This window comes from Lonchura striata, chromosome 6, assembly GCF_046129695.1.
Source record: "Lonchura striata isolate bLonStr1 chromosome 6, bLonStr1.mat, whole genome shotgun sequence".
NCBI classification, from domain to species: Eukaryota; Metazoa; Chordata; class Aves; order Passeriformes; family Estrildidae; genus Lonchura; species Lonchura striata.
Genome location: NC_134608.1, coordinates 955004 through 978175, shown reverse-complemented (window position 1 = coordinate 978175; position 23172 = coordinate 955004). Strand labels below are relative to the sequence as shown.

Here is a 23172-nt window from a genome sequence, read left to right as displayed (position 1 = left end):
CATGGCTTAATTGGGGTTTGAACAATAACAGGTGTTTCTGTACTGACTTTGCCTAAAAGTGCTCCGTTTTGGGGGTTATTTGAGTTGGAAGACAGACCTTGCCCTGAGACATTAAGAAAAGCAGAGCTGTAGCATCTTCTGCTTTGTGACAAATCAAAGGCTCCACTTTTGAAGAGAAGCCTGCAGGGATGTGAGCAGTGAAGCCATAAGTAAATAAATCAATCAATAAATCCCTCCATTCCTAACTGCCCCTGAGGCACTGCCCAATTCCCTCTCACCTGCCACTGTGCATTTTCTGACCACTGAGAAATCCCTCAAAACACAACCCCCAAATCCCTTTTTATCACATGGAGAACGTTCCCACCTGTGTTGTCTCCTGGCTTTTGGCGGAGCAGCTGCCTCTGGCAACCAGGCTTAGGCAGCCCCTGGAAGCTTTTGAGAGGCCAGGAACTGGAGAGGCTCCTGGGATCCTCCTGGGACTTCCCTGCAGGGGCAGCAGGAGCTGAGAGGTGCTTGGGGCTGTTCCTGGGGGATGACAGGGGGAAGGAGGGCAGGATGAAGGTGCCCTGGCTGGCACTGGGACTTTGGAAGGACATGGTGGGCTCTGCCTGAGTGCAAAAACTTCTCTGGGTCTTGCTGGAAAAACTGAGGCTGGAACAAACTGAGCAAAGGAAAACAAAAGAGCGCTTGTGGTAACTGGGTCTTGTAATAAGAATTTATCATGAAATAATACACCATAATAATGATTTCCAATGAACTAATGCACCATGAAAATAATTTCCAATGAAATCATCCATCATAAGAATAATTTCCCATGAAATAATGCACCACTAGGCAATCAAAGCCTGAAGGTTTTGCCCAAGCAAGCAGACAAATCAACCAACTTCGTTCTGCAAATTGCATTCCCCTCCAAATGTGAGTTTAAGTCTTGAATCGATTTCCCATGCATGTTTTGGAGAGCTACAGACAAAAAACAGAGTGATGCAAGTAGATCAAACACTGCTGTGACCCTCCCACAGAGAAGCAGCAGCTTCTCTCTAACACGCTGCCACAAGAGATCAAAGGTGGGGCTGTGAATTAACAACCACTAATGAAGTCTCACAGGAAGGAGGGGCCATAACAGTTTCTATTTCTTAGGGAAGCAAAGGAACAAAGAGACAACTCCAAAGTGATGTTAAGCCGCTGGCAGAAGCCACGTACCTTTGTCCTGCTGACAGTTACTCAGTCCCAAAAACTGCAGATCAGAGCCCACACTGCCACTCTTCCCACGTGCCTGTGGGTATCCAAGTGTCCCACATTTCCCTGAAATCTGGGGCTGCTGAGAGCCCAGAGCACCTTCCAAAAGAGAACACAAAGAACCAAATCAGTACTTCACACATGGTGTCCAACAGAGAATATCCAACAATATTTTCTATGGAATGCAGACTCTGTGTAGCTGAGTGTGAAACTCAGTACACTCCAAGTAATTCATTGCAGAGTCTCTAAGCAACCTCAGAAAGCAGCTCAGAGGAAGAAGGGAAAAGGACTGGCTGCTCTTCCAGGGCACTGCTCCAGCTGGGAATTGCATGGGGGCAAAAGAAGCCCAGGAACAATCCCCTCTTTGAGTATGTGACAATGAAGGGCAGCAAACACCTCCAAACCCAACCACGGCGAGGGAGCAGACTTGGCAAGGCCAGGACTCCCCAGAGGGGCCAAGGACAGAGCCCAGGGCCGTGGGGACAGTCCCTCAGGTCTGGTCTTGCCCAGGCTGCCCAGATCCTTCTGGCCACTGAAATGTATACGGCAACAAGAGACCAGTCTCTTGGAATCAGTGAAGAGAAGGAAGTCCAGGTTGCAAATGCCCCGTGTCCTCCATGATTTCATTGATCTTCTCTAGGTCATGGAGTAAACTCGAGGAATCAGAAGTCTTCTTGTGAATGACAAAAACTGGGGAATCCTAGGGACTTTTTGTAGGTTTGATGTGGCCTTTTTGTAGTTGTTCACTTACTAATTTTTTGAGAGCATTCAGTTTTTTCTGTTCAAGAGGCCACTGATCTATCCAAATTGGCTGATTGGTTTTCTGTGATAGCATCAGAGTGGCAGGCATTGTTGTGGTTTCCATCAAAAAGCCACTTCTATCTTCACTCCCCATGGGACAACACATCTCTGCCTCATAGAGTGATGGGTTTTCTCTCTACAGATTCCTTTCCCAGACTGAAACACTGAATTCTGCCTTGGCAGCCAGAACATGCCTGTGCCTGCACTCACCAGCACCAAGGGCAGAGAGCTCCGAGTTCAGCTCCACACGGGGCTGCAACAGAGCCCTGGAAGCTCTGCTCCTGCTGAAAAGCAGCTCCTCACTGCCTGGGCTTCCCTGCGAGGGCTGCAGCCTCGGGGAGTGCAGGAAATCATCAGCCAGCTGTGGGGAAAAGCAAAATAAACTGTGCAAAATGAAGCCCAGCCCTGCTCCTGCAAACTGCACCGTTACAAACACTTCCACACAAGCTTCTCTTCCACACCGACCCAACGTTCAAATGTTTTAAGCATTAGAAAGCATTTTAGCTGTTTTCCTGGTCTTACTAAAATACAGGTTAAAGGTTTTCCCTTTCACACTGAAAGGGGAAAAAGCTCAACAAAATAAACTGGTAGAGAATTGAACTATTTTAAAAATTAAATTTCAAAGATTAAACATTGAGCATTTGAATTACGTGCTTTAGACAGGGAAGTGTTTAAATAGACAGGAGAAACCCAAAATCCCAGAATGGAACAGTTTCTTGCAAACCACACACTCCAGTCTAAAACTGTGCCTGGCAACACCAGCAGCTTTTACTGAGAACTGGATACAGGTAGGGAGAAAATCTCAATAATACCAATATTTAACGAAGAAAAGGTCATGCTTTAAATAGATTCTGATTTAATTAGCAAAATCAGTGATTTAAATAATTCTCAAGCTGTATTTACTCTCTTCTCATTTCTGAGGGACACAGGAGGAAAAGAAGAGCAGGAAAATGCTGAAGTGGTTTATTCCAGGTTATTACAAGTTGGGAAAAAAGATGTGAGACCTTGACATTCCCACTCCTGAAATCACTAAACATCATCCCATTCACAGATCCTTCAGTCCATAAAGAAATATTCCTTGTGCAAATCACCACAGCCTGGTTTCAGCTGGGATAGAGGGAATTTCCTGCTTAGGAGCTGGTGCAGGATAAACTTTCATCCCATTTTTCCACACAGATGAAGCAGCATATGCAGAAGGAATGAATTCCAACACTGCCATGACTCTACAGCTTTGCTCAGCTGCTCCCATCCCAGCCCCAGGAGTGAAAACTCTGCTTTCTTGTACCCAAATTATAATTACAGCATTGCAAATTCACTAAACACAGGCTTGGTGGTGGGAAATACATCAAACCCAAAGCTGCCAGATGTTTCCCTGGGGCAGATAACAGATCCAAGCAAAGGGATTTCTCCAAAGGGCTCCGATCCCTTCAAATTCCACAAATGATGGGAAATACATGAATCCATCCACCACAGGAATTGGTAACTTGGTTATCAAAGCACAACCCTTGAGAGGGACCCATGGTGGAATCCTGGGATGGTCTGGGTGGAAAAGGACCTTAAATCCCATCCCATCCCATCCCATCCCATCCCATCCCCCAGGCTGCTCCAAGTCCCAGTGTCCAAGCTGGACTCACAGCAAACATTCCCTCCCTGTGGAGCTGTGCCACTGGGAGACACCAAAGGTGCTCCTCATCCACCACCAGCAGCATCAGCAATGTTCTCCCAGGAAGAGACCATCACCACACAAAGACAGAACAATCTCTCCCCAAAATCCTCTCCCAGCTCCAGAAAAACCAGGGCTCAGGTCCCAGAGGGACACCTTTATCCCACACACTGGTCACCGTCTGTGTCCCTCTTGGAAAACAAAGAGTTTTTGCTCCATAAATCAGATTCCCAGGTCATTTGACCACTCCACAAAGCCCAGCTATCACCTTCTCCAGTTATCAGATCAATATGGAAATGAGAAGATTCCACTCGAAGTGAGGGGAGATCCCACAGCTCGCATGAACTTTGTGGAAGGGCTTAAATGTCCAGTGAAATGTTCAAATGTTTTTGTTTCCCCCCAAAAGGAGCCTCTGGCACCAAAAGGTTCCTTCAGCAGCAGAGAAGGGCCTGCAGGGTCTGTGTGTCCCTGGGGTAACTTCCACCCTGCAATATCCAATATTCCAACCTGCCCTTGAACACCTGGACACTGCAGGGATGGAGAGCCCACAGCTCTGCAGAGAGGCTGCCAGACAAACCCCTGAGGTCAGTGTGCCTTATCTACCTTTTATTTTTAGCACACATTAACTTACACATGTTTTACTCACACCTTATCTGATCAGGAAAGTCTAGACGCAGCCTTGGACAACCACCCTGTAACAGGACCCTAAAAATCTGGCAGGGAAACAGCTTTAAACATTAAGCTACTTCCATGCATCCCTTCAGCCACAGAATGACTCCATAAGTTAATTTTTAAGCAAATTCATTTCAAAGGAATGTCTGAATTAATAATTAATATTTGAGATGTCCAGAAACCAGTCGAGTACCTGAGATTTATGCACAATAAATGCATTTTCTTTAAGGAGGGAGCTAAGGGCAGGCCCAGGGCTAACTGCCCACGCAGATGCTGACTGCAGCATGGCCCAGGGACAGGAGCCTGACACAGCTCCTGGAATGTCTCCAGCCCAGGGAGCACCAGCCAGGTTTGCATTCCCAGGCTGAAAACACAATTCACCTCCTGCATCCAAGTCAGATCCATGGAATATCCTGAGCTGGACAGACCCCCAGGGATCACCCCAACCCCTGTCCCTGCCCAGATCCCCAAAATCCCACCCTGTCCATCCCTGGCAGCGCTGCCCAAAGGCTCCTGCAGCTCTGGCAGCCTCGGGCTGTGCCCATGCCCTGGGGAGCCTGGGCAGTGCCAGCCCCTCTGGGGAAGAGCCTTTCCTGAAATCCAACCTAAATTCCCCCTGGCTCAGCCCCAGCTGTTCTTTCTGGTCAGCAGCATCACAGGACAGTGTCCCGTGCCCAGGAGAGCTTCAGTCAGATGTGATGAGACAAAGGATCAGGAAGTGAAGAAGGGGCAGCAAAGGTATCAACTACAGCAATCAGGTAAATATTCCACTATTAAACCACCCCAGTCTTTTAAGTTTCCTTTGCAGTAATGGGGGTCTGGCCAACAGGACTCCAATTCATCCTGTGCCCAATCAGGTTCCCACTGCCAGAGGGCAGGGATGGATGGGAAATTGGGAATTGGGAATTCCTGGCTGGGATGAATTCCCAGAGCAGCTGTGGCTGCCCCTGGATCCCTGGCAGTGCCCAAGGCCAGTTGGACACTGGGGTTGGAGCAGCCTGGGGCAGTGGGAGGTGTCCCTGCCATGGCAGGGGTGGCACTGGGTGGGATTTGAGGTCCCTTCCCACCCAAAGCATTCCAGGAATTGGTAATTTATCCAAAGGCACTTTACACACCAACCAAAGAGAACCCATCAGCTCCTTGCTTTCTCTCCCTCTGCAGGGCTGGAAACTCCTCCCACGTTACAGAGATAAACACAACCACATGTACAAGGGGTTCATTCCTTTCAGAAAAGGACCATTTCCAGAGCCCCTCCCTGACTTCCTTGGAGAGGGGCTGTCCTAGGCAGGGAATTTTCCTCCTTTCCAAGCCCCAGCCAGGAGTTGCTGCCTGTGTTGTTTTTTGTTCACAGCTGCAGAAAAACAGCAGCAGCACAGGGCTTTGTCCAACCTCCCAAGAGAACACTGGCACTGTTTTTTGGGCTTTTTTAACAAGCTGTATTAGTTAATACTGAAAAACTGCTCCAAAAAGGAAACCCCTCTTGCTCCAGAGGTGTTTCCTACACATCTTGTTGTTCCAACCCTGCTTGCAGATACCCCAAGGGAACTGATTCACCAGCTCAGGAAGACACAGATGCCTTCAGGAGCCTCAGGAGAGCTACCACAGCCACCAAGGAAAGAGATGAGCACTCAAGTCTAGGCATGAACTTCAAGGTTTGACAGTACAGAAACATAAACTGAGTTTATTTGGTTAAGGACCTGCCCCACAGCCAGGCTGCAGAGGAGCACTCACTGTCCATGACCTCATCCAGCCCAGCAACAAGTTACCAAGCAACTGAGAATTAAAATCCCAGTACGCAAATGTGGCACTGAGGAATCTGCTCTGCACAGCCTCTGATTTCCTGAGGAGCTCTGTTTGCTTCAGCTTCCTCACAGGAGATCAAGTTCTGATAAAACAAACGTGTCCACTTAAAAAAAAAAAACCAAAAAAACCCAAAAAAAAAACACAACAGAAAAAAAATACCACAAAGAGATACACCCCCATGTGTGGTATCCAATACACATCAGAGAACCACTGGCAAAGGAAAAAGAACCTGGACAGTTTTCCACAGGTCCTCCTCTTTTCAGCTGCCGACGTGGTCAGTAAATGATTACACCCAAACTCAGCCAGAATCGTTATTCCAGCCTGACCTACATTTTTCCTGGCTGGATCAGCCCAAGGAGCAAGAGCCACACAGGCACTTGGCAGCCACCAGGTTTATCCCAAAGAGCCCTGGCTCAGCCCCATCCCGCAGCTCTGCCTTCAGAGCCTGAGCTGAAGGAGTTGTTCAGTTTTCCCCCAAACAGGAAACTCTGTGCAGTCAGTCCCACGCCTCCAAACATAAACATACAAATAAAGGCTGTTTTCCCCAGTTTTGTGCTCACCACCTGTCACTGTTGACATGCCAGAGTCATGTCATTGCTGTCAGACCTAAGGAGAGTCTCAGGCAGTCCAGCCAACTTCGAGAAAAGATTAATATATTTTTTCGTAAGCGATAAGTAGTCTGGTCAATTGGGTAGATTGCTTGGTTGAATCTGACATAACAAATCCCCAAATTTACCTTCCCAGAGCAATCTGAGTGTACAGATCCATGTACAGATCCCGCACATCTCTCACTTAACACGCCCCCGACAACTCTCCATCCTCCCGTTGGAAATGCCTGAAGGACCAAGGCACCCAGGGAGTCCCGTACCTGCTCCACACCCTTCGTGACGGGCATCCTCACCCCCGAGCCGCCTTCGCTGTCCGCAGCCGGCTCGTTCTCCCAGGGCAGCTTGTTTCTGAGCGCTCTGCCGGCGCTCAGGACTCTCCTGGGGCTCGCCCCGCGCCGGGCACCGGCGGGGCCGTGCGGGGCACAGGCGGGGTGCCCGCAGCGGCCGTGCGCGCTCCGGCTCCTGCTGCCCATCAGCAGCCACTCGGTGTCGGCGCCGGGCGGCGGGCAGGTCCAGCGGCAGCGGCCGGAGGAGGGCAAGGGCACGCCGTACTCCACGAGCGCCCGCTCGCCCAGCCGGGGCAGCACCTTCCTGGCCAGCCGCGCCCGCACGGCGCTCGCCACCCCCGCGCCGCCGGCCCGCAGCTCCACCGCGTCCAGGGCGCGGAGCAGCGCGCCCGCGTTGCCGGGGCCCGGGGCCGCGGCCAGCGCGGCGAACGCCTCCATGGCAGCGTGCCGGACCCGGCGCTTGGCGTCCAGCAGCGCCGGCGCCAGCGCGGCCGCCAGCTGGGGCAGGTCCAGCTCGGCGGCGGGGAAGGCGAGCAGCGCGGCGGTGCACGTGTTGAGCAGCTCCTCGCGGAGCCGGGCGCTGCGGTGCCGCAGCAGCCGCTCCTGCAGCAGCAGGCGCAGCACGGCCCGCGGGCCGGCCGCCGCCATCAGCCGCAGCAGCAGCCGCCCGCCGTCCCGCCGCATGGCCGGCTGCGCGTCCCCCAGCGCCCGGGCGGCCGCGCACACCAGCGGGGCCAGCACGGCGGGGACGCGGCGGCCGAGGCGCAGCGCCAGCAGCCGGGTGGCCTCCAGCGCGCCCCGCGCCACCGCGAAGTTGGGGTCGTGCAGCAGCGCGTCCAGCAGCGCGATCAGCCCCAGCAGCGCGGCGGCGGGCGCGGCGCCCAGCGCGGCGGGGCTGCAGCCCTCCAGCGCCCGCCGCAGCTGCTCCACGGCCTGCGCGCGGCCCCGGTAGTCCCGCCGGTCCAGCAGCCGCGCGCGGAGCTCCGGCGGCACCAGCGACAGCTCCGCGCCCGCCGGGGGAGCCGCGTCCTCCTGCGGGCCGGGGGGCGCCGCGTCCTCCTGCGGGCCGGGGGGCTCCGCGTGTTCCTGCGGGCCGGGGGGCTCCGCGTCCTCCTGCGGGCCGGGGGGCTCCGTGCCCGAGCCGTCGTGAACGGGGCCGGGGGCATCCGTGCCCGAACCGGTGTGACCATGGCCGGGGGGCTCCGTGCCCGGCCCGTCCTTAGCGGGGGGCTCCGTGCCCGGACCGTAGTGAAAGGGGCCGAGGGCATCCGTGCCCGAGCCGTTCAAAGCGGCGCCGGAGGGCTCCGTGCCCGAGCCGGAGGGCTCCGTGCCGTCCCCAGCGAAGTGCGCGGAGCCGCGGCGCTGCCCGGCGCGGCCCCGCGGAGCGGCGGCTCTGTGCGGCGGCTCCGCCATGGCCCGAGGCCGCGGCCATGGGCGGCCTCAGGCCCCGCCCGGCAACGCCGCCGTCGCCAGGGGGCGCCGCGCGCCGCGGGGCCGACCACGCCGCGGCGAGCGGGGGGTGGCACACGCCTGCCTCCCCTACTTCTCCTCAGGCCGCTGCGGGCGGGACGGGACGGGGCGCGGTGGCGAAGAAACGGAGAACAGCGGAGAGCAGCGTCGCGCGAGCGGCGGGGACGGGGCCGTAACGAAGCCGCGGCGCGCCCCCCGCGCGGTGCGCGGCGTGGTTCCGCCCGGGGCACCGGCGGTGTGGGTGTGTGAGGCGGCGCGGCCGCTGATTGGCGGGGCGGCGCGGCCGGAAGTGACGGACGGGCGGCGGCGGAGCGGCGGAACGAGGCGGCGGCGCGGCCGGGCCGGGCCCGGGGCACCCCGGCACAGGTGGGAGCGGGGGCGGCGGGACCTGTCCGCGCACGGCCGGGACTCCGCCAGGACCTGTCCGGGACCTGCCTCCCGGCGCTGCCGTGTCCCGGGCAGGGTGCGCGGGGAGCCCGCCCGGCGCGGGGAGAGCGGCGGCGCCGCGGGGACCCCGGGCAGGGACCCCGCTGTCAGCCCGGCGAGCTCCGAGCGCCGGCCGCGGCCGGGAGCGGGGCTGGGGCACCGGGCTGGGGCACGGCCGCGGGGACAGCAGCGCTTGCAGGAGCGGGGCAGCTTTGCCGCCCTCCCCCGGTGTCGGGGCCGGGCGGGCGCTCTCCGGGCCAGCCGAGCCGCTCCCCTGCCCGTCCCAAATCCGTCCCTGCTCGGGGCAGAGCAGAGCAGAGCCCGCAGCTCCTCTGCTGCCTCCCAGCACGCCCACTTCCCGCAGCTCGGCTGCTCGCTGCGCCGGTTTCCCTCCTTATTCGCAGTCCCTGCTGCTGTCGGAGAGAAGTTTGAGCCACGGGCTGGAAGGACCCGGCAGCCCGGGGGTGCCCGTTTGGTGTCCCCAGCACGGATCGCTGGGATGCAGTTCCAGGGCTGCTTCGTGTTCCAGCTGCTGGCTTCTTGCTAAACAGTAAAATAAATAACAGCAAATCCATGGTATGGCCGAGCCTCGCCGTGCAGGGGTGTGAGAGGTTCTACCAGGGCGGTACACGAAGGTTTATTGCTGCAGAATACCTTAAATACGGTTATTTACAGGTGTTTTGTCAGGTTTTGCAGCTGAACTGGGAGCATTCCTGTTTCCCTGTGGTGGTGCCTTGCATTGCCTGTTTTTTGTGTGTTCATATGATCAAATTAGGAGCTGAACACAAGCACAAAAGGGGAATACATTCTTTTAGCTGCTGGACAGCTTTTTTGTATTATTTATTTTATTTTTTTTAATTCTTCCATGTATAATTTGTGCTCCAAAATGGCGATAGGGAAAATATTGTTGTCTCTGATCTTGTCTTTTGCAGATGCACTTAAGTTAGTTTCTTTCAGTCATTTTTTCCAGTGTAGAGTGATAATAGGAGAGCTTATTTATCTCTTCGTGGGTAAGAGGTTTTTCCAGGCCCTTCCCTTCCCTGTCACTGCTATTGTATTCTCTATTTGAACGTTGGCAACCCGTTTGATTATTTCAAATTAAGCACTTTTAAGTGGGCTCACCTGCAAGCAAGGTGTCATTTAAGGAGCTGTGCAAACGATGAACTGATTATTAAGCTAAAAGAAGCGAGATCTGGCAGATCATTTAGCAAATCAAAATTCCCTGGAGAACAATAGGATTCTTTCCCTGTGGCCCAGGATCCTGACACATTCCTACCCTCCACCTCTCAGCAGCGCAGTGCTGGGGGCTGAACAAAGAGCTGAAATTAGAGCAGGTGCCTCTAATTAGGGCAGCTACCCAGGGCTCTGGTGTCACGATGTGCACGGGACTTTGGGCAGAGGAGTTGTGTGGAGGAGTGAGGATTCTGCACTCCTGGGGAGCGTGGGCAGCTGCCAGCGCTGGGGAAGTGCTGAGAATTCCAGGGAGCTCACCTGGGGAGCTCTGAGCTCTCCAGAGGCTGAGAAGTCCCCAGCAGGAATTTCCTTCCAGGGAGCTCACCTGGGGAGCTCTGAGCTCTCCAGAGGCTGAGCCATCCCTAGCAGGGATTTCCTGGCACGGTGTGAGGATCTCCCCATTTCCCCTGTGCTCCTCTGTGCATCCACAGCACAGGAATCTGCTCCAGCCCCACTGGCTCCGTGGGGGTGGTTGGCAGAGGGAATGGGAATGGGAAGCTGCTCCTTGCCAAAGCCTGGCCAGAGAAAGGCACAGCAGGACTGGGCTGCTCCCCAGGAATTGAATTGCACGAAAGGAGTTTAAGAACTTTTAAAACTTTGTCTCAAATAAGCCAGTTGTATTCTTTAGTTTTCTGTGTTTGTTTCTATTTCAGCCACTGTTCAGTTCTCTCAAAGCCTTGATGTAGAATCACAGAGTATCCTGAATGGGAAGGGATCCACAGGAATCATCAGTCCAGAATCTGGCCCTGCACAGGCACCCCAACAATCAGATCATTTACTCCAGAACAAAAAAAAATAGTGATGGTTGTGGGTTTTTTAAATTCAGAGTTGAATCTAACATAGACTGTTAATGAACATTTGTAGGTCTTGGATTTCACTTGCATGAAAAAGAGCAGCAGGTAAGGGTTGAAAAGGGAATTGGGAAGTAAGAAACCGTATTAAGTCAAAAGCCGAGATGGAAAAATACCTTTTAAGTGTTGCGTGTGGCACGTCTCAGTTACATAAAGGTGAAGTGACGCCTCCCAAACTGTGTTTGCCCCAGATGGACCCGTCGTCGCCGCCGTTCCTGCTGGCCAAGCTGACCCCCCTGCACTCGGAGCAGCTCCTGCAGGGCCTCAACCTCCTGCGGCAGCACCAGGAGCTGTGCGACGTGGTGCTGCGCGTGGGCGAGGCCAAGATCCACGCGCACAAGGTGGTGCTGGCCAGCATCAGCCCCTACTTCAAGGCCATGTTCACCGGGAACCTGTCGGAGAAGGAGAACGCCGAGGTGGAGTTCCAGTGCGTGGACGAGGCGGCGCTGCAGGCCATCGTGGAGTACGCCTACACCGGCACCGTCTTCATCTCGCAGGACACCGTGGAGTCGCTGCTGCCCGCCGCCAACCTGCTGCAGGTCAAGCTGGTGGTCAAGGAGTGCTGCGCCTTCCTGGAGAGCCAGCTGGACCCCGGCAACTGCATCGGCATCTCGCGCTTCGCCGAGACCTACGGCTGCCACGAGCTCTACCTGGCGGCCAACAAGTTCATCTGCCAGAACTTCGAGGACGTGTGCCAGACCGAGGAGTTCTTCGAGCTGACGCACTCGGAGCTGGACGAGATCGTGTCCAGCGACTGCCTGAACGTGGTGACGGAGGAGACGGTGTTCTACGCCCTGGAGTCCTGGATCAAGTACGACGTGCAGGAGCGCCAGAAGTACCTGGCGCAGCTGCTGCACTGCGTGCGCCTGCCCCTGCTCAGCGTCAAGTTCCTGACGCGCCTCTACGAGGCCAACCACCTGATCCGGGACGACCACACCTGCAAGCACCTGCTCAACGAGGCCCTCAAGTACCACTTCATGCCCGAGCACAGACTGTCCCACCAGACCATGCTGCTGACGCGGCCCCGCTGCGCGCCCAAGGTGCTCTGTGCCGTGGGGGGCAAGGCCGGGCTCTTCGCCTGCCTGGAGAGGTGAGGAGCAGCCCTGGGGCAGTGCCTGGCACCCCTGGGCAGGGCTCTGGGAGCTGGGATCCCCCCAGTCTCTGCAGCTGGAGGAGATCTGGGAGTCCCACCAGAGTTTGGGGGGTGTGGTCGTTCCTTTCCTCCATAAAAACTGTTCAGTGGGGTTCTTTTAACAGGGATGAGCCCCAAGTTCTTCCATAGAAACTGTTCAGAAGGTTTTCATTTTTTAACAGGGATGAACCCCAAGTTCTTCCATAGAAACTGTTCAGAAGGTTTTCATTTTTTAACAAGCATGAGCCCCAAGTTCTTCCATTGAAACTGTTCAGAAGGTTTTCATTTTTTAACAGGGATGAGCCCCAAGTTCTTCCATAGAAACTGTTCAGAAGGTTTTCATTTTTTAACAAGCATGAGCCCCAAGTTCTTCCATTGAAACTGTTCAGAAGGTTTTATTTTTTTAACAGGGATGAGCCCCAAGTTCTTCCATAGAAACTGTTCAGAAGGTTTTCATTTTTTAACAAGCATGAGCCCCAAGTTCTTCCATAGAAACTGTTCAGAAGGTTTTCATTTTTTAACAGGGATGAGCCCCAAGTTCTTCCATAGAAACTGTTCAGAAGGTTTTCATTTTTTAACAAGCATGAGCCCCAAGTTCTTCCATAGAAACTGTTCAGAAGGTTTTCATTTTTTAACAGGGATGAGCCCCAAGTTCCTTCATAAAAACTCTTCAGCAGGTTTTTTTAACAAGGATGAGCCCCAAGTAAGTTCTTCCATAGAAACTGTTCAACAGGTTTCCTTTTTTCTAACAAGGATGAGCCCCAGGTTCTTCAGCAGATTATTTTTAACAAGGATGAGCCCCAAGTTTCTCCATAAAAACTCTTCAGCAGGTTTTTTAAACAAGGATGAGCCCCAAGTTCTTCCATAGAAAATGTTCAGAAGGTTTTCTTTTTTTAACAAGCATGAGCCCCAAGTTTCTCCATAAAAAATCTGCAGCAGGTTTTTTTTTAACATGGATGAGCCCCAAGTTTATCCATAAAAACTTTTCAGCAGGTTTTTTTTTAACAGGGATGATCCCCAGGTTCTTCCATAAAAACTCTTCAGCAGGTTTTCTTTTTTTAACAAGGATGAGCCCCAAGTTCAAAATGCTTTTTTATCTCCTGAGTAATTTGCACTGTTAGGGGGTTTTGTTTGTGCTAGACATTTGTTTGTGCAAACAAAAAAGCTCTGGAATAATTCTCATCCTGTTGATTGAGTTAATAACATGGTTAATTAAGTTTGTACAGTTCTTATTTTTCCTTCCAGGTATTTAAATTTTATTTAATTTTCCCCTGATTTGTGATTATTTCAAACAAATCATAAAAATTAACTTGCTATCTGACAAATGTGCTTCCTGATAATTAAAAAATTCTTGGAATTAAAATAGACTTAATCAGAGCAGAGTGAAGGAGACTTTTCCCTACAGCTCCTGCCAGGAGGAGACAGCTGGGGAGGGGATTTGGGATCATCCCAGGGAACAGGGACAGGAGGAGAGGGAATGGCCTCAGGCTGGGCAGGGCAGGCTCAGGGTGGGCACAGCAGGAATTTCCCCATGGAAAATTGTCCCTGGGAGTTACAGCTCAGGGCTCACTGATAAGATTTTGATAAGATTTTTGGGTGATTTTGATGAAATACCCAATCTAATCTAAACATATTTCAGTAATGCCAGGTTGGGTTTCAGTCCAGTTTTTCCATTGCATTGATGATCCTGGGATGTGATTCAGGACAAAAAGTTCCTCTCTGGGAGCAGGAGTTGTCTCCCCAGCAGTTATCCCGTGTTACTGAGTGGCTGCCATTCCCAGATTTTGGGAATGAATTGTTGGATTTTTCCATCCAGAAGAGAGGCATAGAGCTGAGTTCTGCCTTTGTCTGCACTGAGGGATTATAGGATATTTTCAGGAGGAATTGTTTCAAGGGAAAATTGAATTGGCCGCCCAGGGAGGTTTGGAGTGCCCATCCCTGGAGGTGTCCCAGGAATTCCTGGAGGTGGCACTCAGAGCTCTGGGCTGGGGACAAGGTGGGCATGGGGCACAGCTGGGACTCTGGTCTTGGAGCTCTTTTCCAACCTCAGTGATCCTGGGATTTCATGAAGGAGTTCTGGGCCATGATGTGATCATGGCTTTAATCCCAGCTGCTGGGCAGGTGGGTGCCCCTCCTCCTTCACCTGCATTCCAGAATGAACCCCCTGGAGAGCATCCCTGAGGCTCCTCCTGGGAGCAGAAAGAACAAAAAAGAGAGAAAAACAGCTTTATGCCCCAAGCTGGTGTGGCTGGGCATGCTCAGAACATGGGATTAACATTCCCAGAGCTGCTGGTTAAACTGTGTGTGGGCTGTTTATGTCCAGATATACATTAATACATTTATCCTTACACTGACAGAGCTTTGTGAGCAGCCCCAGGAGTGCTCCCTGTGCCCAGGCAGACTGCCTGAACTGGTTCCACAGCTGGATTCTGGATAATATTCTGGGATCTCCTTTTCTGGGACAGTTCTGTGCTTGCAGAGAGAAAGACATGTAAAAACCCGGGGAGAGCTGTGTGTTCTTTTCCCTGTGTTCAGAGGCATCAAAGTCATTTAGAGTTGATTTTCCCAGTGATAGTCACTGATATTAAACCAGATGTTTGAGCTAGGAATTGTTGGGTTTCTAGACTTAAAAAGTAAAGGGAGATTTGTGCTTCATAAAAGGTGTTTGAGTGAATAAGGTAATTCCCTGATACTATTCAGCTCTGCTTCTTTCCCACCTTCTTCAGTGATTATAAAAATGTAGCCTATCTCTATAATTTGGATTATTTTCAGTTTTTTGGTGCTTCATGATAACAAATTACTTAGAATATAGTTAATCTCCATTCTCTGGTGTTTCAGCAGATCCTGTTTCTGTGCTCTCAGTGCCTGTCTGCTCTCCAGGGGCCTCTTGCTCCTGTATGGTTTTTGAACAGATCACGTTTCCTCTGTACCTGATAGCCTCTTAATTATTTAGCTAATTTATTAATTAAACTATTCAGGTAGATTGGCTAGACTTTATATGGGGCAAGCTAGACTCACTGTGTTCTCGCACCGAGTATAATTAAAAGAAAAGGGTATTTTAAGGTTTAGGTGTAAGGTTTGGGTTTAAGGTTTGGGACTAAGGTTTGGGACTAAGGTTTAGATTTAAGGTATAGATTTAAGGTATAGATTTAAGGTTTAAAATGCTGTTTAAAAGAAATAAGTTGTTTTAAGGACATATTTTTCAGGTTAGTTTGTGCTACGTTGAAGTTTTGTTTAAATTACAGCCTGCACGTAAAATACATATTTATAAACTGCAAGCTGTAGTTTCTAAACGTGTATTTGCAAATGCAGATGTGTGCTTCCCTCTCTCCAATTTGCTTTTCTCTCTCCCGTTTCTGTGGCTGGTTTGGTGGGGTTTTTTTGTGTTTTCTCCTCTCCCTGTGGGTGACATTTTCAGCCTTTCCAGTTGTGGCTTTGCTCACCCGCTCCCCGTTCCCCCTGCAGCATGGAGATGTATTTCCCCCAGAACGACTCGTGGATCGGGCTGGCCCCCCTGAGCATCCCCCGCTACGAGTTCGGGGTGTGCGTGCTGGAGCAGAAGATGTACGTGGTGGGGGGCATCGCCACCCACGTGTGCCAGGGCATCAGCTACAGGAAGCACGAGAGCTCGGTGGAGTGCTGGGACCCCGACACCAACACCTGGAGCTCCCTGGAGAGGATGTTCGAGAGCCGCAGCACGCTGGGCGTGGCCGTGCTGGCCGGCGAGCTCTACGCCCTGGGCGGCTACGACGGCCAGTCCTACCTGCGCAGCGTGGAGAAGTACATCCCCAAGGTCAAGGAGTGGCAGCTGGTGGCCCCCATGAGCAGGACACGCAGCTGCTTCGCCGCCGCCGTGCTGGACGGCATGATCTACGCCATCGGGGGCTACGGGCCTGCCCACATGAACAGGTACGTGCTGCGTCAGCCGTGCCCAGCTGGCACCAGCAGGGCCCACAGGCAGCCTTTTTAATCCTTGTCCTGCCCACATGAGCAGGTATTGCTGGGGTGAGCTGTGCCCAGCTGGCACCAGCAGGTCCCACAGGCAGCCTTTTTAATCCTTGTCCTGCCCACATGAACAGGTACGTGCTGCGTCAGCCGTGCCCAGCTGGCACCAGCAGGGCCCACAGGCAGCCTTTTTAATCCTTGTCCTGCCCACATGAACAGGTATGTGCTGCGTCAGCTGGGCACCAGCAAACCCTCTGGGCAGCCTCATTTATCCTTCCTCTGCCCACATGAGCAGGTATTGCTGGGGTGAGCTGTGCCCAGCTGGGCACCAGCAAACCCTCTGGGCAGCCTTTTTAATCCTTGTCCTGCCCACATGAGCAGGTATGTGCTGGAGGTGACCCACCTGGGCAGCAGCAAACCCCCCGAGCAGCCTTTCTAATTGTTCCCCTGCCCACATGAACAGGTACGTGCTGCATGAGCTGTGCCCAGCTGGCACCAGCAAAACCCCCTGGCCAGCCTCATTAATCTTTCCTGCTCACATGAGCGGGTATTGCTGGGGTGAGCTGTGCCCAGCTGGCACCAGCAAACCTCACAGGCAGCATTTACATCCTTCCCCTGCCCACATGAGCAGGTATGTGGTGGGGGTGACCCACCTGGGTGCTTCCAAACCCTCTGGGCAGCCTCCTTTATCCTTGTCCTGCCCCCAAGAACAGGTACATGCACTAGCAAACCCCACAGGCAGCCTTTTACATCCTTCCCCTGCCCACAAAAACAGGTACGTGCTGGGGTGATCCACCTGGGCACCTCCAAACCCCCTGGGCAGCCAATTAAATTATCTCCAATAGACCCTGGGCCTCATTAATCCCTGTACTGTCATATCAGTCCCATAATTCAAACAGGAAATCTTTATTTTTGCTTCACTTTGTGCGTTCCACCTTGTTTGGGCCCTTTTTTAGATCACCGAAAAGGTGATTTTACCAAAATGGTAAAAACAAAGGCATGCCTGCCTATTACTGAGCCTTGGAGCTCAAGCCTGCAAAATCTGAGGGTGGGTGCAGAGTTTTGCCACAAAAGCCCTGATTTGAGGTGAATAGGAGTATTCTCAGGCTCACTACACACACATTAAATACATCATTCTGGTGGGATCTTGAGTTAGTGTTGCTGCTCATAGCAGAATTGAGGAGGGGGGTTACTGCTCTGACTCCAGGGGTTGTTTCAGACCTGGAATTCCCAAGGAATTTTCCTGCTACCACCATGTTCTTTAACTCCTCTGTTCCCTTCGGATGTCCAGGGACATCCAGTTATATCCAAAGGAATCAGTTTCCATCATTAAAATGGGAACAAATCAGCTGAATGTTCCTCCAGGAAGGAAAATAATAAACTACAAGTGCAAGAGCTGAAAAAAGAATGAAACTCCTGTTCCTAGGAAGGGACACAGTGATTGTTCAACAGGGTGGTACCAGGCATTGTAATAATGAATTGCATTGATTCTTTTACTTGAGGCTGAGTCAGGGGAGGTTTAGGTTGGATATCAGGAAAAGTTCTTCTTTTAGGAAAAGGTTCTTCTTTCTATTAGAAAAAGGATCCTTGGACTTCTTGATCCTTCTAACTCAGGGTGTTCCATATTCTGTGAATAATCCTGGGTTTATTATGATTGGAGGAGTGAGTACTAAGCAGCACCAGGTTCCTGCAAGCTCTGGCATTAAATGAAGCTCACACTGGGTAATGAACCCCCTTTTCCAAACTCTGTGCGGCTGCTGCTGATCTCCTCTTCCCCTTTTTCCTGCCCCTCCATGCTTGGGCAGGAACAGCTCTGAGCCATGAGGATGTTAATGACTGACCATCTGTATGGTGATCAAAAATATTAATAATGAGAATTGATTTCCCTTTGATCCTGAAACCTCTCCTGCCCTCAGTGTTTTGATCAGCAGCCTCTTTGCTGCTTTTCCTGAGGAATATAAATACACTCTCCACATGCTTTTTCTCTCTGCATGTTATTTTCAGGCCAACCTTAAGGCAGTTTTGGCTTTGCTGTGTAGCCAAAGAAATACACTTCAGCTCTGCGTTGTGTTCAGTTTCACAACATTTTTATTTTAATAGATTATTATCTTACTAGATTGTTATTTATGTGATATACATTTTCAATTCCCATTTTAAAAATTGCACCCAACATCCTGAAGGAGCTTTCAGCTCTGAGGAACCTCTTGGTATTAGGGTGTGACCTGAAGATCCAGGACAGGGAGGACATGGGAGAGGCTGAACCAGTTGTTGTGTCAGGGAGAAATATCACAGAGCCATTTCGGATGGAAAAGCCTTTTAAGATCATTGAGCCCAACCTTTGACTGAGTATATTATAAAAATAGGTTAAAACTGCATTTTGCCAACACTGTTGGGCTGCTTTGGTTGTGGAAGTGCCCTGGGATGTGATTGATGCTTCCCAGGTGATAACAGTTTCTGGGTGCTGCTGTTGGGTTGTACCAAACAACTGCATCATGGAATATTCCCTCAGCTCCAGCCCTTTCCTCTGTGTTCCATTATTCCTGTGTGGTAATTCTGCCTGGCAGAGCCAGGTGTGCCTGTGCCATGCCAGGAGTGAATCCCTGAGATCCCAGGCTCACTGATGTGTCTGTGCCACTCCAGGAGTGAATCCCATCCCAGCTCCCGGGCTCACTGCTGTGTCTGTGCCATTCCAGGAGTGAATCCCTGAGATCCCAGGCTCACTGCTGTGCCTGTGCCATGCCAGGAGTGAATCCCTGAGATCCCAGGCTCACTGCTGTGTCTGTGCCATTCCAGGAGTGAATTCCTGAGATCCCAGGCTCACTGCTGTGCCTGTGCCACACCAGGAGTGAATCCCTGAGATCCCAGGCTCACTGCTGTGTCTGTGCCACTCCAGGAGTGAATCCCTGAGATCCCAGGCTCACTGCTGTGTCTGTGCCATTCCAGGAGTGAATCCCTGAGATCCCAGGCTCACTGCTGTGTCTGTGCCACTCCAGGAGTGAATCCCTGAGATCCCAGGCTCACTGCTGTGTCTGTGCCACTCCAGGAGTGAATCCCATCCTATCTCCCAGGCTCACTGCTGTGTCTGTGCCATTCCAGGAGTGAATCCCTGAGATCCCAGGCTCACTGCTGTGTCTGTGCCACTCCAGGAGTGAATCCCTGAGATCCCAGGCTCACTGCTGTGTCTGTGCCACTCCAGGAGTGAATCCCTGAGATCCCAGGCTCACTGCTGTGTCTGTGCCACTCCAGGAGTGAATCCCTGAGATCCCAGGCTCACTGCTGTGTCTGTGCCACTCCAGGAGTGAATCCCTGAGATCCCAGGCTCACTGCTGTGTCTGTGCCACTCCAGGAGTGAATCCCTGAGATCCCAGGCTCACTGCTGTGCCTGTGCCATTCCAGGAGTGAATCCCTGAGATCCCAGGCTCACTGCTGTGTCTGTGCCACTCCAGGAGTGAATCCCTGAGATCCCAGGCTCACTGCTGTGTCTGTGCCACTCCAGGAGTGAATCCCTGAGATCCCAGGCTCACTGCTGTGTCTGTGCCACTCCAGGAGTGAATCCCATCCCAGCTCCCAGGCTCACTGCTGTGTCTGTGCCACTCCAGGAGTGAATCCCTGAGATCCCAGGCTCACTGCTGTGTCTGTGCCATTCCAGGAGTGAATCCCTGAGATCCCAGGCTCACTGCTGTGTCTGTGCCACTCCAGGAGTGAATCCCATCCCAGCTCCCGGGCTCACTGCTGTGCCTGTGCCACTCCAGGAGTGAATCCCATCCCAGATCCCAGGCTCACTGCTGTGTCTGTGCCATTCCAGGAGTGAATCCCTGAGATCCCAGGCTCACTGCTGTGTCTGCCATTCCAGGAGTGAATCCCTGAGATCCCAGGCTTACTGCTGTGTCTGTGCCACTCCAGGAGTGAATTCCTGAGATCCCAGGCTCACTGCTGTGTCTGTGCCATTCCAGGAGTGAATCCCTGAGATCCCAGGCTCACTGCTGTGTCTGTGCCACTCCAGGAGTGAATCCCATCCCAGCTCCCAGGCTCACTGCTGTGTCTGTGCCACTCCAGGAGTGAATCCCTGAGATCCCAGGCTCACTGCTGTGTCTGTGCCATTCCAGGAGTGAATCCCTGAGATCCCAGGCTCACTGCTGTGTCTGTGCCACTCCAGGAGTGAATCCCATCCCAGCTCCCGGGCTCACTGCTGTGCCTGTGCCACTCCAGGAGTGAATCCCATCCCAGATCCCAGGCTCACTGCTGTGCCTGTGCCACTCCAGGAGTGAATCCCATCCCAGCTCCCGGGCTCACTGCTGTGTTTGCTTTGCAGCATGGAGCGCTACGATCCGAGCAAGAACTCCTGGGAGACCGTGGCCTCCATGGCTGACAAACGGATAAACTTTGGGGTGGGGGTCATGCTGGGCTTCATCTTCGTGGTGGGGGGACACAACGGGGTGTCCCACCTGTCCAGCATCGAGAGGTACGACCCCCACCAGAACCAGTGGACGGTGTGCCGGCCCATGAAGGAGCCCAGGACAGGTGGGACATGGCAGAGATGGGCCTCTGAGCTGGTAAAGCCTGCAGGGAGAGTGGCAGGGACTGCAGCTCTGGGTGAGGGTCACTTCACCTCCCTGTAAAAGGATCTTGATTTCTCCAAGTTCGGTTTATTAATGCTGAGCTGTAAGGAAATTACAGGAAGTAGGAGTTCTATTCTGCCTCCTGTTCTTTCAGTGCTTTCAGCAGTGATGAGTTGCAGCAGTTCTGTGCTCACTGCTCTGTTGGGTGTGGAGACTCGGGGTGCAGGGCTGTGGTGCAGCTCCCATCTCTGCTCCCTGGGACAGGGACAGGGTTCAGGGAGCAGCTGGGGCTGGGCCAGGCAGCTCAGGCTGGAATCAGGAAAGGTTCTTCCCCAGAGGGGCTGGCACTGCCCAGGCTGCCCAGGGCATGGGCACAGCCCCGAGGCTGCCAGAGCTGCAGGAGCCTTTGGGCAGCGCTGCCAGGGATGGAGAGGGTGGGGCTGGGATGATCCCTGGGGTCCCTCCAGCTCGGGATATTCCATGGTTCTGTCCCACAGCCTCCCTGATGGGGCAGTGGGACAGGGGGAGGTAGTTTCATTGTAGGGAAGGGGATGAGAACAGCACAAAAGGGGTGTCAGAGCCGAGCAGAGGGGGCTCCTCGTTTACAGCCCTTTTCTCTGGGCAGTGAGGAGCGCGGGCTCAGCCCGGGGGTGTGGGGCTGTGGGAACAACGCCGCGCTGCTTCCCAAGGGGTTGACGCCGGTGCTTTCCTCCGCAGGCGTGGGCGCGGCGGTGATCGACAACCACCTGTACGTGGTGGGGGGACACTCGGGCTCCTCCTACCTGAACACGGTGCAGAGGTACGAGCCCATCTCGGACTCGTGGCTGGACTCGGCGGGGATGATGTACTGCCGCTGCAACTTCGGCCTCACGGCCCTCTGAGGCCGCTGCCCGCCCGGCGTGGCCGGGGCTGAGCCGCTCCTCGCCGCCATCCTCGGCAGCGCCCGGCTGCCCTCGGCGCCCCCAAGAGAGCTGGGATCCAGCTGGAGACGTGCCCGTCCATCCCTTTGCAGAGCTTTGGTCTGTTTTCCCTCCGGGACGCGGGGCTCCCTGTGCTGGGGAGGCGCGGTGGGCACAGCGGGGTGGGCGCAGCGGGGTGGGCACAGCGGGGTGACCCCAGGGCTGGGGCTGTGCCCGGGAAAGCGCCGGTGCTTCACGGGGTTTTTTATCACCGGTAACTCAAGGGCTGCCTTGTTTCTGTATCTCAAGGTTTGTACATAATAAATGCCATAGGATGTTGCCTGTACTCTCCTTTGTCACCTGCTTCCTGGTAGGAGGGCTGGGATGATCCTTGGAGACATTTACAAGGCAAATTTGTTGCCTCCTCGGGACATTTTTGGATCTGACGAAGAGAATTTGCATTTTTAACTTTTTCCCTTCTGTTTTCCGCTCTTGGAGAAACGAGTGCTAGATGAACTGACTTCATCCTGCCGTGTGCTTTCAGTTGGAATGCGAGGAGAAATCCCAGCAGCAGCACTGCTAGCATGATTCCCAATCAAACCTCCAAGCCATCCCATCCCACCCCATCCTCCTGAGTGTGTCCGTGTTCCCCTTTTTTCAAGGATTGTATGATTGCTTCCTCTGAGTGTTCCCATCTCACAATGGTGCTAAATGTAGGGGTACCCCCGAGGCTGTTGCTGGTTTCGGTGCATAAAGCATGTTTGGATTGTTCCACTGGTTTGGTTTCTTCTTTGCTCCATCCCCCATGCCCCTGCAGCTCTGCAGTCTCACCCCTGTGGAACGAGCTCCCCGTTGGGTATTTAGTGGGGCTTTTCAGATTTATGGTTATTGTTCCCATTCTCACAAACGGGGAGATCCCAGCTCGGGTTCTTCAGGCAGTTCTGCCTTTCACACCAGTGCAGGGAGTGCAGACAGGGCTCATCCCAAACGTGTGTCCTGCTGAGGGCAGGTCCTGGGGTTAACCACAGTCCCACTGGGTTAATCACACAGCCCTGAGCCCAGTGAAAACTGGGACAGAGAAAGTGATGCTGTGTGTTATAACCATCATTTAAAGTGGAATTTAACTAACTTAGCACATTTTGGGTTGTCTTCTGATCTCAATTACCTTAAATTTCTGTGGTGGCTGCCCGTTGGCAGGCCTGGTACTAAGGATTTTTTTTGCCTCCTGAGTTTTCTTTCCCTTTATTTTAACATGTTTGGTGTTTGTTTTCCAAACCCACACGGTGTTATTTTGAAAGGTGCAATAATATTTGAAATAGCTGCTTTAAAAGCCATTTCTTTATGATTTTGCTGAGTGGGGAGGGCTGAGTGCTCTGGGTTTGTCCTGAATTCATGCAGAGCTGGTTGCAGCCAGGGCTGCTCCAGTTCTTCCATTCCAGCCACTGAGATTTCACCATTCCAGGGGGGTGTTGTCACCATAAAACATCATTCAGCTATCCTAGGTGATTGCACAGACCATAAAATCCTGCAGGTCTCCTTCAGATTTGGTGGAACTGAGCAGGACTTCAAATGTCAGTAAAAGAAACT

General features: G+C 53.0%; 2 protein-coding genes across 3 annotated transcripts in view; one reads left to right on the top strand and one right to left on the bottom strand.

Annotated features, from left to right (window-relative positions):
- Window positions 1-8483, bottom strand: part of TOGARAM1 (TOG array regulator of axonemal microtubules 1) — a 34235-nt gene extending 25752 nt beyond the window's left edge. The window contains exons 1-5 of the mRNA XM_077783843.1: window positions 7044-8483; window positions 2810-2815; window positions 2248-2398; window positions 1201-1335; window positions 365-661 (exon numbers count right to left, since the gene is read on the bottom strand). Coding sequence (XP_077639969.1) covers window positions 365-661; window positions 1201-1335; window positions 2248-2398; window positions 2810-2815; window positions 7044-8483 — 2029 coding nt within the window. The remainder of the gene's footprint in view (window positions 1-364; window positions 662-1200; window positions 1336-2247; window positions 2399-2809; window positions 2816-7043) is intronic.
- Window positions 8484-8824: 341 nt separating this feature from the next.
- On the top strand, window positions 8825-22359 carry KLHL28 (kelch like family member 28). Of its 2 annotated transcripts, none has more exons than XM_077783862.1 (5): window positions 8825-8906; window positions 11242-12140; window positions 15648-16091; window positions 20440-20648; window positions 21404-22359. In XM_077783862.1, exons 2-5 carry the CDS (start codon window positions 11242-11244, stop codon window positions 21565-21567), a joined length of 1716 nt encoding a protein of 571 aa, XP_077639988.1. In that variant the 5' UTR covers window positions 8825-8906; the 3' UTR covers window positions 21568-22359. The 2 variants fall into 2 exon arrangements, with proteins under 2 accessions (XP_077639988.1, XP_077639987.1); XM_077783861.1 differs by having other exon boundaries at window positions 8830-8906; window positions 10853-12140.
- Window positions 22360-23172: the final 813 nt, after the last annotated feature.